This window comes from Chamaea fasciata, unplaced genomic scaffold (assembly GCF_029207755.1).
Source record: "Chamaea fasciata isolate MVZ Bird 193981 ecotype frontalis unplaced genomic scaffold, bChaFas1.0.hap1 SCAF_2, whole genome shotgun sequence".
Classification (NCBI taxonomy): Eukaryota; Metazoa; Chordata; class Aves; order Passeriformes; family Sylviidae; genus Chamaea; species Chamaea fasciata.
Genome location: NW_027094087.1, coordinates 96,332,722 through 96,350,856, shown reverse-complemented (window position 1 = coordinate 96,350,856; position 18,135 = coordinate 96,332,722). Strand labels below are relative to the sequence as shown.

General features: G+C 40.1%; 1 protein-coding gene across 2 annotated transcripts in view; it reads right to left on the bottom strand.

Moving 5' to 3' along the window:
- Positions 1–478: 478 nt before the first annotated feature.
- Positions 479–18,135, bottom strand: part of CLCN4 (chloride voltage-gated channel 4) — a 41,624-nt gene continuing 23,967 nt past the window's right edge. For both annotated transcript variants that reach the window (XM_066176808.1, XM_066176809.1), the window contains exons 6-12: positions 17,409–17,615; positions 17,237–17,317; positions 16,178–16,723; positions 14,006–14,192; positions 10,643–11,041; positions 5,748–5,964; positions 479–4,358 (exon numbers count right to left, since the gene is read on the bottom strand). In XM_066176808.1, coding sequence (XP_066032905.1) covers positions 4,268–4,358; positions 5,748–5,964; positions 10,643–11,041; positions 14,006–14,192; positions 16,178–16,723; positions 17,237–17,317; positions 17,409–17,615 — 1,728 coding nt within the window. In that variant the 3' untranslated portion in view covers positions 479–4,267. The remainder of the gene's footprint in view (positions 4,359–5,747; positions 5,965–10,642; positions 11,042–14,005; positions 14,193–16,177; positions 16,724–17,236; positions 17,318–17,408; positions 17,616–18,135) is intronic.

Below are 18,135 nucleotides of genomic sequence, written 5' to 3'. Positions count from 1 at the left end.
CTCTGACAGAGATTTAGGGTATGTTTCATCCAATTAAATGGAGATGATTGAACCTGTCATTTTCAGTCTTTGATCTTAGTTCTGAATCAAAGTGCAAGTGAAAAATATATACTAAAAATATATCATAGGGGCTTTGCAACATCTAGTTTTAAAGTTTCATGATCATTGTAGGCAGAACAAGCTGGTTAGATAAATCATTTTTCTTCTCTTTTTATATTTCTCAGGTATTTCTGATGCTGAAGAAAAAACATTTTTCTCTGAAAATAAAATAGCCAGCCGTCAAAGATGATTTTCTGAAGTACACTGCATGAACTTTACTAACTCCCTACTTAATATTACCTAATCTATAATTGAATTGGATATCCTAGATCTCTAGAATTCAGGCTTGAGTTATCCCTAAAAGTGAGAAAAGAAAACATAAAAATCATAGAGACATTAAGTGAAATACTTTTCTAATTAATAAGATGTCCAAGAAATGTTTCCAGTGCTGTCAGTTTTATTTAAAAAATAGAGTCCAAACATTGTTTTTTATAAGGTGCAACATATACACTGTTTTCTACAATTAAAAAGAAACAAAACAACAAACAGAGCCAAAGCAAAACTATAGTCATAAATATAGTGTCATTCAAACACGGAATCAGTGAGTCTTCTGTAATCCTTAAACATTTTTTTTCTGCTTCTTCAAAGCATAAGAATTAATAATTAGTATCACTGGGACAGCCAAAGGGTCTGTCTAATGTCATCCATTTCTGTACTTTATTATTAAACTTTCCAGTACAGATTGCTTCAAACACACATCAGAAGCTGAATGTAACTTAACACAGTTCATGCAAAACAAAGGTACATACTGAACCTCTATCATTCAAAGATTTTTATTCCTCTGTTTAGTTTAGTTAGGCATTTTTGAAGGCCAACTGCTTGAAGGACTGAACTGAGGTTGCATAAAGTCAGCAGTATATACTAAAATACTCATGTAACTCAGATTGATAACACTACGTGACTATCTTGAGGTCTACAAATTCAAAAAAATAGGGCTGAGATCTATGGCTCTTGGAGTCTATTCAGTACCTTCTGAGACCAATTTTAGAATACAGATGGAAAACAGTGTCTGATAATGGGCTTGTTATGGGAAAATATTTTAAATCATTACATCTTAAACGCATTTTTTGAGATAAGCATGTTATTAATTTATATTAAGGGTGTTCCCTTTCATACACCAGTGTGAAGAACGATAAAGGCTGTAGCATGGAGGAAGTTTTCTAATTAGCAAAGTCTGTCCTGTTTCAAAGCCCTCCATGTCATTCTAGCATCAGCCTCAGCCTTGATGATAACACCAAGCAGCTGCAGTTAGCCATGAATGTGTCATTCCTGGACAGCCAGATAGCAGCCCCTGCTCTGAAGGGTTTAACAGCTTTTGAACAGACACTGGAACAAGGAGCAGCACTACACGGTTACATGTCCAAAGGTTTTTCACTTGACCCCTTAGGTATTTAAAGCTTTCCATCTAGAAAGGAATGTTTTTGATAGAAGAGAGTTGTACACCCTTTTACCTGCCTTTTACTTGGGTGACAGTCCAGGATCAAACTGCATTCACAATAACTACATAGATCTCAATTCCTTCTGCTGGTGTTTGCAACAAACGACCATGTTGGTTTTTTGGATCTTGGTTTTAAGACCTGAGGGCTCCTCCCAAGTAGTGTAATAAGGCAAGGCAACAAGCTATCACAGGGGTGATTCGGTGTCAGCAAATTAGGTCTTTGGGTATTAATGGGAATTAACCACACAAGTCCATGCCGGTGCATAACCACAGACTGAGTTTAACCTGGTAAGTCAAGTCAATGCATATGTGAATTTGTATTCATAGCCAGATTAGCCTCAGTTAGGAAAGCCTATGTCTTTTTCTCAGAAAATTATAATGTTTTTCAGTGTTGATACACTATATTGGTTCCTGTTAGCAAGCATGGAAAGTAGAACATGGTCACAGAGTTTTAATCCAAGAATGAGATTGCTCTCCAAAGTCAGACTTTTTAGCACAGTCCTTAGATTCTAGAAGTTATAGGTAGAAACTGACAATTGCCCCACTTGGATTTAGTTGTGGGAATGAACTGATTTTATGATGGCATCTCTGTTCAAGTGAGAGAATCTAGAGTTTATGAGCATTGTTATTGACTTGGTTGGTTTTTTATGACTTTGACTGCTGACAGTTCCACAGAAAAATGTAAGAAATAACCACATTATGTTGTATCTCCTATTTTCAGAAGAAAGGGGTTGCTCAGTCCTATAGTTTACATAGTTTTAACAATATCCCTTTAATAATACATTGTACTGCAGCTGTTCAGTTAACAAAAAGTATACACTGAAATATTTATGGGCTTTGGCCAGAGCTACATATATGTGTCAGTCTGTTCCAAACACCATTGTTAAGTGGAGTACTTAAATTAAAATTATCCCTTTACTTCCGTTTCTTTTACTTCAGCAATTTGGGCCATGCTCCGTGTGAATGGAGTATGGCCCTTGGGACTCATGCCAGAAGGAAGCAGGGTAAAGGGAGATAAGAGGAAGAATTTGTGACATGGAACTTCGGCATCTAACTCAGGGTGCACCTGAGTAGTTGTCTCAGTTCAGGAACACAATAGTCATGCACATTGCCTATGTGATAAATCAACAGTCTGGGTCTGGGCTGGAGTAAGCAACAGGCTCTTCTGGCATGAGAGGTCATCTCTATCCATGAGGACCATTTGAACACCACTGGTTATCTGGGTGAATCTGAGCAAAAATAACAGAGGTCTTAGATGCCTAAATGAAGGGACCAGGAGGTCTGAAGGGGATTTAGGGCAAAGCCTTTCTGCAATCTTTAAGTTTACATCCGTGAAGTAAACACTGGGCAGTGTGAATTATGTGTTACAGAGAGTACAATTTGGTATTCTGTTACTGAGAGCAGTATTGGCTAAAGGGTTGACCCTCTTTATCCCACACAGGACCAGAACAAGGGTTTAGCAAAATTTTACATTTTTACCTGAGTGACTTAGAGGTCTCTACCAGGGTCTGTTAAATCTTGTGTTCTTGGTGCAAATAGATAAATACTTAAAGCTTTCCTATGATCAATTGCATTCTCAGTCCCTCAGATCTTATCCAGCCACAGTGCTGTGGAGAGGAATTCCACAGTCCTATGACTGATGAGTGCATAAAAAGTAGATCTCTTACAGAATAAGTGTCTATGACTGTTAAATTAATTTCAGCAATCTCTTGGCAAGTGCAGACAAATGCCAAGAAAGAGCAATGTCAAAAGGGACTAAAGTGGAGAACCAAGAATCAATGCAGAATGTCATTCATTTGTGAAAAATTGTGATGTACACAAGGGAAGACAGGTGAGGGATTCAATCTCTTGTCACTAACACTGATGAGAAATGAATAGCACTGTCCTTTTAGTGCTTTTGAAAACTATTTTATGGACTTCTATGTTTTTTTCCAGTTACCACAGCAAACCACAAAATACTAAATTTTACAGTACTTGTATGCAAAATTGCATAGAGAGATAATAAATTCTTACAAATAAATCCCATTTCAACATTAATAAGGGGAAGCTGGTTGACAGAAATGCTAAGCAGTATAAAATGCAAAAGACTAAAGCAGGGAGCAAGGGACATTACATTTTAAAGTGATTTGAGGCATAATCTTACTCTTTTCTCAAGACTTAACCCCAGTCTTGAGTCATTAAAGATTTACAAAATAAAATGAAGATGACAAAATCTTTCATTTAAAAATATGCTGATTTTTTTCCATCATGAAAATGGTATAACTCAGTAGCAAACAAACAGCCATGATTCCAGTAACAAAAGCAATTGACATTACTCATCTACACTCTCTGGCTTGGAACACAAAGTTTTATATCTCTTAGCAGCTTGTACATGAAGTGTCTGCTACTCTTCACACCTGCCTCATGAGTTACTGTGACCTTGATGCCTCCCACTGGTGCTCGTGGCTCTTTGTCTCTAAGCACCGCATCACTTACATCCACCAGCACTTCAACTGAGCTGTCGGGAATCTCATTAAGGAAACAGCTTGATGTCTGCAGCTGCTCAGAGCTTCTAAACTGCCTTCCTCAAAATAAGTGCTGTCCTGCATCCTCTCCCTCTGTCAGAGGCATATCAGGCCATTCTTCATACACATTACCTTTTTCTCTTTAAGCAAGATGAAACACCAAACACAGCCTTCATGTTAATCTAGAAGGGATTCCTTTGGGGTTACTTTCTTCTTCTTTATCAGTCTAGTTAAACATGATCGATTCAGGGTCCTGGTTTGCCATTTGAGCCATATGTCTTAATACATCCTTTTTAGTTATGATACCCAGCAGCCTCCTGTAGGAGAAAAGGAAGTGAAAGGTCAACAATCATCTCATATATCATCCAGGATTTTTACCCTGTTCAGCTGCAGGGACAATTTGTGAATGCTTCCCTACAGTACTGTCCATCTCATCTATTCCTCAATTACTATCTTTTTATAAAAGTATTCTCACCTCATGTATTTCTACTACCCCAGCCACAATAAATAAGTGAAATACTTTGGCTTGTTACCTCTTTTTGTTGGGAAAGTGGTTGAGTGAGGAGCTACAACAACTAATACCTCATACAACAAAATAGTAAGTTTCCTTAGGCTCAGGCTGCAGAGGACCAGCAGTCAAACCCAAGGTATCAGTGCTTGGTAAAATACAAAGTAAGCTAAAGCACAGGATTTCTGAAACTCTCACTGCTTGACAGCATAATTCCTTCAAATTTAAATGATAATTTCTCATTTCTGTGAACCTAAATGAATTATATCTGTCAAGAAAGATGAGGCCTATGGGATGTCTGGCCCCAAGAGTCAAAGATTTCATAACCCTCAGTATTCAAGGGCTTTTACTTCCAGTCCTTGAAGACCATTAGGCACTGAATATTGAAACTATTTCATTGTTAATAGTTTTTCCACGTTTCATTTAATGTAAGTTCTAGAACTCCAGATCTAAATTTCTAAATCCAGGCACCTAAAATCAGAACCTTTATCTGTGTCCCAATAATGGTTCTTATTTTCTTAATGCTGAGGATACTGTATTGACAGTAACAACTGATATGCAATATTTTTGAATAAAAAAAAAGACTTTTTAACAGAAGAATAAATTTTAGTCTTCCACGTTTGAAAATTATGGCTGTGGCTTGGCTATCCTGCTGCCACTAGATCCTGGGATGAGCCATGATGCCCAAAAGTCTCAAATTCCATCGGAACTATGGGATGTTAGGTCTAGTCCACAAAGTGCAGCCCTTGTTCCCCTAATTTCATGTTTGCCCACCTCCTTCAGATGTTGTTTGAGAGCCTTTGGTTTATACACCTTTCCATTATCCAATAAAGAAAGTTGAACAAATTAATTTTCCTCCAGTGACACCTTTGTCACAATTTTCACAAACATCTAACTGGATGTCCTGAAACACGCATATTCTTTGTAAACAATACTGCTTCCCGTACCTGCCTCTGCTGAAATCTGAATGATAGTGGAAGTCAGAAGAGTTTGTTTTTTATTTATTTTTACCTTATCTAAATGAGAATACACTAAGGATTTGGGAGAACAGAATGAAATACAACACCCCGCAAACACCATTTTGGTTCCGAGTCTGACTTCTTTTGCTGCCCTGGAGAGACTTGGGCAAGGTTCCCTTATTCATCCTTTCACAACATAAGACAACATTAAAACATTCACTTGACTGTCAATCACTCACCCACTGCGAGTCACCAGACACTGCCGGAGTCCAAGTTTTCGGAAAATATCTACCACAGTTTCCATTGGTGTGTGGTCAGTGACGGTGAAAGGGCTCAGGTTGAGAATACGCCGCAGTTTCAGGGGATGGGGACTGTTGGGGGGCAGTTCTGGGGGGTCTTCAGTGAAGTACACGATGGAGTTGCTCACCACCCCATCCTGACGCTGTCTTGCGTTCTCTGTACGACACAAAAATTGGCATAGATAGTGAATTGAGCGTGATAATAAAAAATCATTTCCCCTTTGGAAAGCAAGGTTTGATTTTGTCTTTAACATACAGAAGTCCCAGAAATTTGGGTTACTGAGTAACGTTGAATTTCCTTGAGACATTGCTCCCTCAAAGCAAACATGACACTTTTACAGGCGCATACTTTCCTTGGTTGGGATAATGCTTTTCTGAATAAATACGCAGCTTACTGCATTCACAAAGTTCACTAATCCAATTTCTGTCAAATTCAAATCACTGTATGTGATTTCCTCCATTGTGAGAATCACAACAGAAACTTTATTACATGCCTGAAGAAGTGGAGTCAACAGCTGCGTAAGATCCCAGCTGGCTTGGAGCAAAACTTTTCAGTGGAATTGGGAAAAATGTGGACATGGTGAATGGATTTATGAATACAAAGCTGGGGAAAGACAAATTCACATTCCAGGGATCTAGGAGCCACATGGGTGTTGTACTAGATCAGCACACCTCACTGGCATGCAGGGTAAATTTTGTGGGTTTACACTTAATGCCTTAAATACTTTGCATATCTAGATTTTTAAAAGAAAAAAATAAATCAGCTTCCTACTTAAAGGAAAATAGTAAGGGGAGGAAAAAATACAGGGATAAACAGCACATATGTGACCATTTTCAGAAGTTCAAAAGCTATCATTAATACTTTGATCAAACTACGAAGAGAACATCACAATACATCTGGAGTTTGCATGATCAGTATAAGCCTTTTACTTAAAGCACGCCCCAAGACTTAACACTGGAGTACTTTATTTTCTTTGTAGTGTTTACCTCATCTCTACTTAACACTACAGGATGTAAACATTATATGAGACAGATTTCCAAATGACAGGCAACGTTTCTGTCCCCAGAATAAGAATATAAAGTATTTGGCTCTGAAGTTTTAATTTTTTAAAAAAAAATTCTTGGAAATAGTTAAATTATTACTTTCAAGTAACTTAGGTTGCTTCTGCTCTTGAGAGGTACAGCAACTCATACTCCAAGCATATGTAAACATTCTTGGAACTCTCTGCCATCAATCAGAGTGAGAAACCTGCTCCTATGACTTGTAATGTGTAGACAGTGATGGTTTCCAACATGTTTCAGCTGCAATTTTTTTTTACATTTAACAATCATTGTCTTCTAATATTTCTGGAACTGGAGCAGTGCTGGCTCAAACCTAATATCAGTACAGCATATGATCCTCAACCTTCTCACCCCACATATTACAAGCCCTATTGCAATTTACGGGAATGATGTTAGTTTTGTCTCAGCTTGTTTCAATTCATACATCCAACTTCAAGTGTGAATATGCCTGCATAGTTCTTTGATAGATGATCTGTGCTAAGAGGTAACATTAATCAAACTGAAGGTAACTCCCACCCTTTGATAAAAACCTTTGACAGCTAGGTATTTCCTTCCCAAAGCTGCACCCTAAGAAGCAGGGCCAAGCATTTTGGTTACCACATTGCTGTTCCCAAGGCAGCAATGACCCTGAACAACAGTGATTAGCCAATGCCATGATTTCACTCTTCCATGTCAAGCACCTCTCTAGAGAAATTTGAATGATGTAGTACTATGGAGTAAATTCAGTGGCATCAGAAAAATGGTGGATTTTGTATGCAGTCTCACTGGATGGGGGAGTGGGAGTAAAGGTGAAACAGAAGAGCAGATCATTTTTGCAGTCGGTGGATAAGAAAAACTGATACAGATTAACAGAAAGAGCAAAGCAAATGGATGACAATATCTGGTCTTACAAAGCAATCTATGCAGAAGGCTCTTGTCATAGCTAGAGAAGGAATTAATTCTCCCAAATGTGAAACAGCCTCTCATTTTCAGGGGTTCACATTTCACAGCCTATATCAACTGTGTTGATCTCTCAACTCCACACTGGAAAAAGCATATAATACAGGCCACCTGGCTAACGTCCAAGGCTTCACCTTTTGCATGGTGCCTCTGGAGCAGGCCAAATTTAACAAAAACTTCACAGTGTCAAAAACTCCCCTCTTTAAGACTGTAAAGTAGGTGTCATTAAAATGTAGACACCTCTTCCCAGAGGGTGACTGCCACCTCACCTGCCTACCTACTCAACAAGGACCAATGGAAGGACACAATCCTCCTGAGGATACTGCTGAGCAATTGGAAATGGCACTGCCATTCACTTTACAGGTATTTGATGCATTTATAGAGCATGCTCCACTCAGTAAGAAAGAAATTATGTAGGGGTAAATCATGAGGCAGATAGCTTTGTGGGAACGGGTATTTGATGCAAGACTCAGCAGCTATTGCCTTCATCCAAGAAGGCAGATGTATGAGGGAATTGGAGTACTTCCCCTGGACCACCATACTACTGATGCACAAGTCACTGGGCCCGACAAAGAAGCTTAAATTCTTGGTTGAAACCGTGTCTCCATGAAGCACAAAGTGCTCTTATGTAGAGGTACCAGAGCTAGCTCAGGCTGAGGAGGCATTCTGCAGGGCATAATGCCATGAAAAAAAAGACAGTGGTGAAAGAAGAGATATTGGAGTGGGCCTGACTCTGTTTTTCTTAAGGCCTCATTCCCTGGCTGAAGTGCTGCACAGATGGGGCTTATGCTGTTCTGAGATGTAACTCCAGTGTCTCTGTCAGGCTGAGCAGGTGAACCTGAACAGGTGAATAAGAGATGCTTCACCATGTGTGATATTTCTCTCTTGGTAAGGAATTTTATGGCTTAAGGAGAATTGGTGTGTAGCTCCATGATCACAACCATGAAGCAAGCTGAGGTGGAGGTTCAGAACCTATTAACTACCCTTATGGTAATGATCAGCAATAACAACTTCTGAAATTCAGGCAAAGCAACTTCAGAGAAAGAGGATTAGCAATCAAAAGGTTGCTGGCATGGTTTGCCCTGCCCTGTACTGGAACCATACTCTATGTCTTCTGGAACCAAACTCAGATTTTAAGTCAGAAGGACAGAAACCACACTGGAAAGATTAACCATTTATCATAGTGTCAGCACAGAATGACAGCACTCACACTCAGCCCCAGGGGAAGAGGGTTACCAAAGGTCACTGGTGGCTGAGGATTTTAGAAAAACTTATCTATGCATATTACAATTTAATTTTATATCTAAGTTCTGTCTCATTTCCTATGAAAGATGCTTTTAATTAGAACTGATCAGGAGACAGTATCTTTTCCTCTGAAAAAATGCAGATGTCAAAGAATTTTTGAACAGGAAAGAATTTTGATCTAAATTTTTATTGAGTTTAATTTTAACTGATTTTTGTGTTGTCAGCTCCTAGGCTGGACATTTTCTTACACCTTCTGTCAAGACCATTCAGCCACACTGCTGTTTATGACCTGAATCAAAACACTCAGTTCCTCAAAGTTCTTTGACTCACTTCAAGCAGCCTCTGATCTTTTTGATTTTAAACTGAGGGCTCTGCGTCTTCAATCCATGCAATTTTCCCACTGACATACCTTCCTGAAAAGGAGGTGCAAAAGACTATTAACTTAGGAAGGCACCAAGTGTTTAAGCCATGACATGGCATGGGCAGTATAAAAGACAGACCCAGGGTAGGCTTAATACATCTAAAACATGTGCTTTAAAGACCACTGTTATTTCAATTTTTATTTTAGCTTTGTGAGAAGTGAGCTGGAAAGTACCCTTCAAAAATAACCCAAATTTACCATTTATTAATTTTCTTGTCTGAAAAAAATATGTGCATTTCTATCAGAGTCAACAGTTTTTTAAAGGTGCCTGAATAACAGGGATGAAACAAGACCATGCAGAGAAGAATAATTCCAAGTCAAGGAGATTTGGATATACCAGACATTCCACTCCCCAGCAAAGTACAAGGCAATCATGCCCAGATGGCATCTTGCCTGCCTGCCTTCCCAGCTGGCCCTCAAAACCACAGGACTGCCAGAACTGGGAGCAGACAGTGGGCCAGCCTTGCAGCCCTCTCCAGTTCTGGATGCCCTGGGTCCAGAAAGGTGGAAACACTTGCTTTCATCCAGTATACTTGTTCTTAAATCCCCACTTAGTCATCAGATCAACCAGAAAAGGACCTGACAGTCAAAACCTTTAATGACCTGGATTCAGACTCTCAGGCAACGAGCCAGCTATCCACTGGATGTCAGACAGAATTCACCCATCTTTACCAAAAAACACTGTGCACTGAAAACTTTCCACCTGTAGCACTAAAAGCCTGCATGTGAAGAAAAACTGAGAGCAACAGAAAGAAGTATAGGGTATTTCATCACTGGGTGACCAAAGTTCATGATTGCCTCAGCCACTTCTGGAAGCCCCTGGAAAGGGAAAGAAACTGAGCACTGCACTGGCTTTTGGTCTGGTTCTGACAAAAATTCTGGCCATACAAGTTGAGTTTCCCTCTGTTGTCTCTAGAACAGTTGTATTTTACTCTTTTGAGTGACAGCAAAATTAGGCCCACAAGGGTCAAGCCCACAAAATTCTGTCAGGTGGTATGATGCAATAGAAAAGCTTCCAGGTCCTACTAACCAGTAAAAGTCAGATTTGAAGAAAAAGTTAGATTTTGTTCTTATTTAGCCGTTCTGCAAGGTGAACAACACTGCTAACTGCCTATCTTGTCAAAACTCCTTTCAAAATCAGACTTCTGGACACTGATACTCTACTTACTTATTGCAAGGATCAGCTCTCGTCTCTGTGCAAATCCAATAAGTCTCTCTGAGTCTTTTGAAACCACCACTGGAAAGCCATTGTAGTCAGTCTCTTTGATGAGAGTCTCGACATCCTCCACCGTCATGCTGTCCTGCGTCAGCACAGAGAGAGGAGCTTCGCCGCGCCTTGGCCTCATCACGTCAGTCGCCAGCGTTCGGTGGGTGAACTCATCCTTCACATCCAGGAAGGGGTAGCCATTCAGATGAATGTGAGCTTCATAGATCCCTTCTTTTCCAAAGGCATCTGCCACCCACTTACTTGTGACAGCTGCAGCCATAAGAGGTACAATGTACTCCAGGCCTCCAGTTAGCTCAAACATAATCACCACCAGAGAGACCGTCATTCGAGTAACACCACCTGCCAACAAGGAAAAGACTCAAGTTTCTCTCAGTGCTGGTATACACATTAAGCAACTCATTTATATTTTTGAGCCTTACGCTCAAAAATGCATGTAATTATTTACGCTGAGTACTTTGCCCTTGTTTCTCCGAAAAAGGTATTTTTCATCTACTGCAATTTTCATCATAAAGGTTGAGTGAACTTGCTCATGCCAAAGTTGCTAGCATTGAAAAGCAAACAATGAATGCTAAAAGACAGAGATTTAAAACTAGAAAGGATGCCAAAAAATCAGCTTTAATGGATACTTGAGAAAGCAAAATTGAACCCTGCCATTAGACCTCTAAAATGACTCCAAGGATCAGTTAAGTGCCATGGCTGGGGCAGGTAGGAACGTGGAGAGGAGGCTTCACACCAGCCTACCTGCAGTCATACTGAAGAGAAAGCTAGGCATTATCTTTGGGCACAACAGGGTTACAAAATCCTACCTAAGAATAGCTTAGGGCCACTGCAAGAGCTATGTTATAGCTTAAACCCTTGCTTTGGATATCACTATAGTAATACAGTTTGAACTGAGTACAACTTGGTTTGAGGCCATCCAGGCATGCAGCCATAGGCAGGGTTGTAGCTGCATTTTTCAATCTAGTCTTTCCATATTAATTTCATAAGCAAGCTCCTTGCTCCTTCAGTTTACATTAAAGGATAAAAATAATCACATAACGGAGGACAAGTGTATATGTATCTCTGAATTATTAGGTAACATTTCTTTGCCTCTGTTCAAAAGGTAAATGTAATAAATCCACTATTTTTAGGACTCAAAATACAGCCCCATTTTAGATGAGAAAAATCAGAAACAGGTCATTAAAAGATGCTTCTTATCTAGCAGCATACAGAAATATTAGATTGTTGATTACTTAACACTATGATCCAGATATGAATTTTGTCTGAGGAATGCCTTAAACTTCTGACTGTGAAAAGCTGAGAGCAAATACCAGAATAAGGATCATTTAATACTTAGTCCATATCTCTTACTTTAGGCAAGATAGGTTTTGGTACAGAACAGCTTAAGTACAAGCTGTGATCATTCTACTGTATGTCTCACCATACTATTAAAAACCACTGCACCTTAATTTGGACCTTTTAAAAGAAGAAGAAATTGCAGCCTCAACTTGAGTTCTGTGTGCAGTTTTGGGCATCACAATATAAAAAAAGACATTAAGCTATTAGAAACCATCCAAAGGAGGACCACGAGGATGATGAAGTGTGGAATGGCTGAGGTCACTTAGTCTGTTCAACCTGGAGCGACTAAGGGGAGACCTCATTCTGGTCTACAGCATTCTCACAAGGGGAAGCAGAGAGGCAGATGATCTCTTCACTCACGTAACCAGTGACAGGCCCTGAGGAAATGGCATGAAGCTCAGTCAGGGGGGTTTAGGTTGGATATCAGGAAAAGGTTCTTCACCCAGAGGGTGGTTGGGCCGTGGAACAGGCTCCGCAGGGAAGTGGTCAGAGCACCAAGCCTGACAGAGTTCAAGAGGTATTTAGACAATTCTCTCGGGCCCATGGTGTGATTTTTGGGGTGTTCTGTGCATGGGCAGGATTTGGACTTGATGATCCTGATGGGTCCCTTCCAACTCAGCACATTCTATGCTTCTATAATTCTATGCTGACTAGCAGATCAACTGCAACATAAGAGCCAAATTTTTGTGCATTATTTATTTAATGAACATTAAGATAATTTATTGTAAAGAGGAAGTTCTTTACTTGTTTGGATAGTAAGATTCATCCCAGCTTTTTTTAATGTGTCTACACTGCTGTGGGTGTTCACATCCAAAGGGATGATCCAGATTGCATTTATATCCTCTAGATAAAAACAGGCCTTTTTGAGGCCAAATTCACCTGGTTTTAGATGTGTATTGCCAGTTAAGACTGATCTTTCCCATACCTCATTTTTCTGTTTTGACTGTGAGGGGTATCAAGACAGTTAAGCTCAGGTATTGATATCTACATTACAGACATTAAATTTTCAAGCAAATCCCACCTTTCCTTCCTCTCTATTGATTGCACAAATGACCCTGCTTTTCCAATATGAGCATCCAAATCTGAAATTTTCCAGCTCTTCCTTGAGTACATCTTTCACTTCAAACCTACCCAATGACATTAATCATGTGTTATGCCTCTCCACTATTTTTCATCCGCTGATGATGATATCAATAATAGCAACAAAAGGAGACAGAATATGCAAGTACACGAAGGGAAAGATATGATCAGGTAAAAACATACTCAGATGGTATGCTTATAACATTCTTGTTGCATCTATGGCTAGAAATTTGATGCATGAGGTATTATTCAATGATCTTGCTTTAATAGTTAACAGATCATTGCTGTTATATCCAATAAATTCTAATGACTGAGTGTAATCCAGTATTGGCCTACGATCAAAAAGAAACCCAAAATACAGCTCAGTTGACCATAGCGTGACACACAGCCAAAATAAGACCCAAATTTTTTACCCCTGTGTAGCTTAAAATTTAGCAAAAACTGGGATGTTTTCTTCCTGCACTGAGAGACAGCACAATCTAAACAAGTGAGTAGCTTTAGTCCAGTTACAGTGAATTTCATTACATCAAATGGAAAACATGAAAGTAAAAATACTCCTGCTTGGAAACCTGCAGCCTAACTTCATTTTTTTCTTTTCTTTTCTCTGTTTTTTTTTTGTTAGTTTGTTTTTTTGGGTTTTTTTTGCAGATTACAAGGAGTAGGCATCGATGACTGCAAGCCTTTCTGTTGCTGACCATCTGGCAGACCCCTGGAGCAACCAGTAGAGTAAGCTGCCCATTCTTTAGCCTGTCACATCTTGATTTCAACCTCTGTTGCACCCAGGAACGCCAGCACAGCAGCTAACACAAACACAGGACCCTTTGGAGCATGTTCCCAAATATCAGCGCCGGTCACAGACAAACCAATGACCAGCAGAGATCTTACCCAAGCAAGCTGCTGCTCCCACCATAGCATAAAGCCCTGGTGTGACACAGTCTGCCCCAGGCCTGCACCAGTTCCTGAAGATGATCCAGTCATGATGGTGATATGCCAGCTGCTCCACTCCGATCCCAACCATCCTGCCAGCTATGGCTCCAACAGCCATGCTAGGAATAAAAAGGCCTGAAGGGATCTGGAATGAAAAATGAGCACCTTGACAAAAATTACCAGTGTCAAACAATTTTAATTAACAGTAAGAGAACCAAGTTTCCATCGCCTCATGGCAGCCTACAGGGTTGATCCCCATGGTCTGACACAGTTTTCTGAAGTGACTGATTTTATGTGGCTACATGGGTATTAAAAGCTTTATAAAATGTTAGTGCATTTTTAAAAGAAATTTTCAATCCTATCTGCTGCATCCCACTGAATTAGGGAGATAAATGTTGTTACTGAATAACAGTTTGCTTTTGAAGTCATGATGTCCCGGGATTTGCTTTATTGCTTTCTCAGCAGGAAGTCAGGAGCTGCTGATGGTTCTGTCATAGCCTTGAGAATAACCTTAACTGAAAAGAACATCTTGATTTCACCCTCTATCAGATGGAGCACTTTATGGTTTTATTACTACTTTTTCAGGCTAAATCAGACCAGATTTTAAATTAAATGTCAAATGAAGAATAAAAATTCAGAGAAAGGGGGCTGACTGCTCAGAGGCAACTAATTCTCCATCTCAGTTTACAATATATTTTCCAGGAAGCTCTGTGAATCATTACTTTGTTGTCTGCTATACAGACAAGTCACAAATCATTTAAAAAAGAGTATTTAAATGAAAAGAGAGAGGGGAAAAAAAAGAATGAAAATTTACTTTGCCTTGGCTAAGTACTGTTCCTCTTAGATGTCAAGAGTACCAGCAAGTGGGAGATATATTTCCTGCTGGAGAAGACAATTTAGATCTGTGACAAGGGCTTGCATGGAGCTTTTGTTGTTTTCAGAGAGGAACGCCTATTGTATCTTTTTAAGTCTGAAAATATACCTTGAGCTTCCTAGAGCACTTAACTAATCACCTCATCAGCACAGCCCAGAGGCATCCAGGGCTGATAACAGCAGATGCTACAGCCTCCACCATATTGTGTTAACTTTGCTGATGAGGTTGGATTGAGTCTTCTAGATTTAATGGGTCTGTTCTTTTACAGACTGGTTGAAAGTGTCAATTGCTTCTAACAAATTTTAAATGTATAGGATAAATAAAGAATCACATTTCAAATACAGAACCAAAGTTTTTAATGAATAGGCATAACAATGAGGTGTCAGCCATAAATCAGTTTTTAGAGTGAAAGGCCAAAAATGGATCCTCAGTTCAAGTGTGGTGGTTAAAAGAAACATGAGATACTTTAATTTTGAGCATGGTATAAAATATAGTGTATAGCTAGGAAAAACTTCTTGTTGTCTGCAGCCATCAGATCCAGAAATAAATGCTCAGATAATGGGAACTGTAGACAGACAGAACCTGTTTTTTATGTGCTCTATTAATCAGATATATAGAGCTCACCACAAACTGCTTGGTATGTGTGAAAAGCTTGGATAAATTGTTCTTGGGCCTTTCATCCCTCATTTATGGGGAGAAGGAGCTGTTGAAGGAGAAAGCTGCAAATCCAGAATATTCAAAAGACACATCAGTTAGTCTGCTCATTCATTCCCCGTTTTTTTTTCCAAGCTACAGTGCTTTAAAAGACCCAAAAATAGACCTTTTCAGTCACTTTTATATTTCTGTGATGTTCTAAATGTGTAAAATAGTACATTTAAAATTATTACTTCCTTGACCATAGCTACCTTGAGGCACATTAAGACATTAATCCAACCAGACAAACAACACTGTAAATAGCCCATATCCATGAGAGAGCTAAAAAACAGCTGCAGTGGGAATCATCTTTGAATTGCCTATTGGCAACAGCGAGTTTAAATTCCCATACAGACTTCTTTTTCACTTAACAAAACCACAGATGACTAGAAGGTGGAAAAGCAGGGCTCATCCCTGTGCTGTCACAGGGGCCCACAGGGCAAGGTGCTGGCAGGCAGGTGAGCCAGCAGCATCTCAGCTGGGCCAGGTCAGAGCCAGAGAGAGCACAGCTGCCCATCTGTGCCCTGTGCCCACGAGAGCTCCTGTGCCCGTCCCCGATTTACCTTCATGCCGAAAGTGAATATCGTGATGACAATTTTGAACACCAAAGCCAAGGCCAGCTGCCACATGGCAGAGTAGACTCCAGGGCCAGCAGGCCTGTCAGGAATGTCATCCACTGGCCGGGTCATGTTTGGGTCATTGATGTAGTCGCAGAGCTGCGAGGACTCCAGGGCACCGCAGTCATTGAAGAGCTCGGAGATGAGCTCGCTGGTGCTCCTGCGGGTGTAGGGGTTGGGGTAGGCGACGATGGCAGTGATGGCTGTTATCATGATGACCTCCAGCACTGGGTATTTCCCAAGCCGGGTGGTTTTTCGCCTCCTGCACCAGGCGATGTTGCATCGGATAAAGAGGGTCCCCCAGAGGCCCCCAAAGACACCGAGCAGGATGAAGGGGAAGAGCTCGGCCATGTACCAGGGGGTGTGGTACTCCACGTAGAACAGGACTAGTCGGCTGTTTCCAAAAGGATTGATGGACCTCAGTGTGAAGGCAGCCACCAGAGCAGCAAAAAATGACCTCCAGAGGGTTTTCAGAGGAAAGTAGTAGCTGACCTAAAACCAAGCAAAGACCATAAACATTTCACTGAGCGTGACAGAGGGTGCTTCCTTTAACACCGTACATTACTGAGAGCACTAGACCTTACCACAGCCAGAACATGTTCACAAAGGTATCAGAAAAGGCCTTTTTAGATTTCAGAAAAGGAGTAGCAACTAGTAGCAACTAATTTAAAATTGATAAATTTAAATCCAGAGTTGCTGTCTAGAGAGCATAAGAAATGCTTGACATCTTGGTCCATGCATTAGCAAGCTGAAGGTGGGAGAAACCTCAGCAGAGGGATATATTTCCATAATGAATCATCTGACTTGTTTCCAGAAAGTCAGTGCCCTTCTGCTATTCAGATTATGCTAAAATATTTGGTTATTTCTTATCAGATGAAATCATAGATTAATTTTGTTATAGAAGAAAAAAAAGGCATATAAATATATGAAAAATAATGAGTAATCTTGGAGAAAGGTATCTAATTAAAATATATTTATTGAAGCAAGTGAACTGCCAGGTCTCACCTCTTCCAGACTAAAAAGCACACCTCCGATTGGAGCCCCAAAAGCAACAGAAACTCCTGCAGCAGCTGCAGCTGAAAGTACCTACAAAACAAATGTTTACATACAAGGCATGAGTTGCTTGAAACCCCAAGTATCCAGATAGGGAAATTAGAAATTTATGAGCCAACCTCACCTCTCTTCTCTTTCCTTCATTCTTGCTGTACTTAGAGAAAAGGCTGCTGAAGAAGTTTCCACAGCAACAGGCCACATGGACTAATGGGCCCTCTTTCCCAAGGCTGAGGCCTGAAGACACCACCAGAACCAAGGTGACTGTTTTGATTAAAAGTGTCCATTTTCCCAGGTAGCCCCTAATAATGAACCCACTCAAGATGGTTTTTATCTGGAAAGCAGGAAGAACATGTTGAAAAGATGAAGAATCCTTCTCCACTCTGAATTTTCAAATGGAGTTAAAACTCCAGCAGAGTTAAAAAAGTTGCAGACTGTTTGAAAAGAGACAGTGATGGAGAGAAAGAAACTGTAGGTAGGGCAGCTTTCCCACAGCAATATCTGAGCAGGGGTTATGCAGACCACACTTTTACTGCTGTTACGGGTGGTCCCTATAACAGGCAGTAAGGACTCTCACAGAGATCAATGGAAATATGAAACTCTTACATATCTCCTTGGCTTACAAGATCAGAGTTAAACTGGATTTGAGTTTAGCAAAGCAGAAAAAAAGCAGATAAACAACAACAGACTTTTTCCAGATAAAACACACCAGAAAAGTTCTAGATATTGGAATCACTGTGCCATAAATGCATGCACATATAATGAAATGAGAAAGTCCAAATGATCATATTTCTACACATTTTGTCTTAATTTTGCTAGTGAGTGGCTCAGAAAGAGAACAATGCATGTGCATG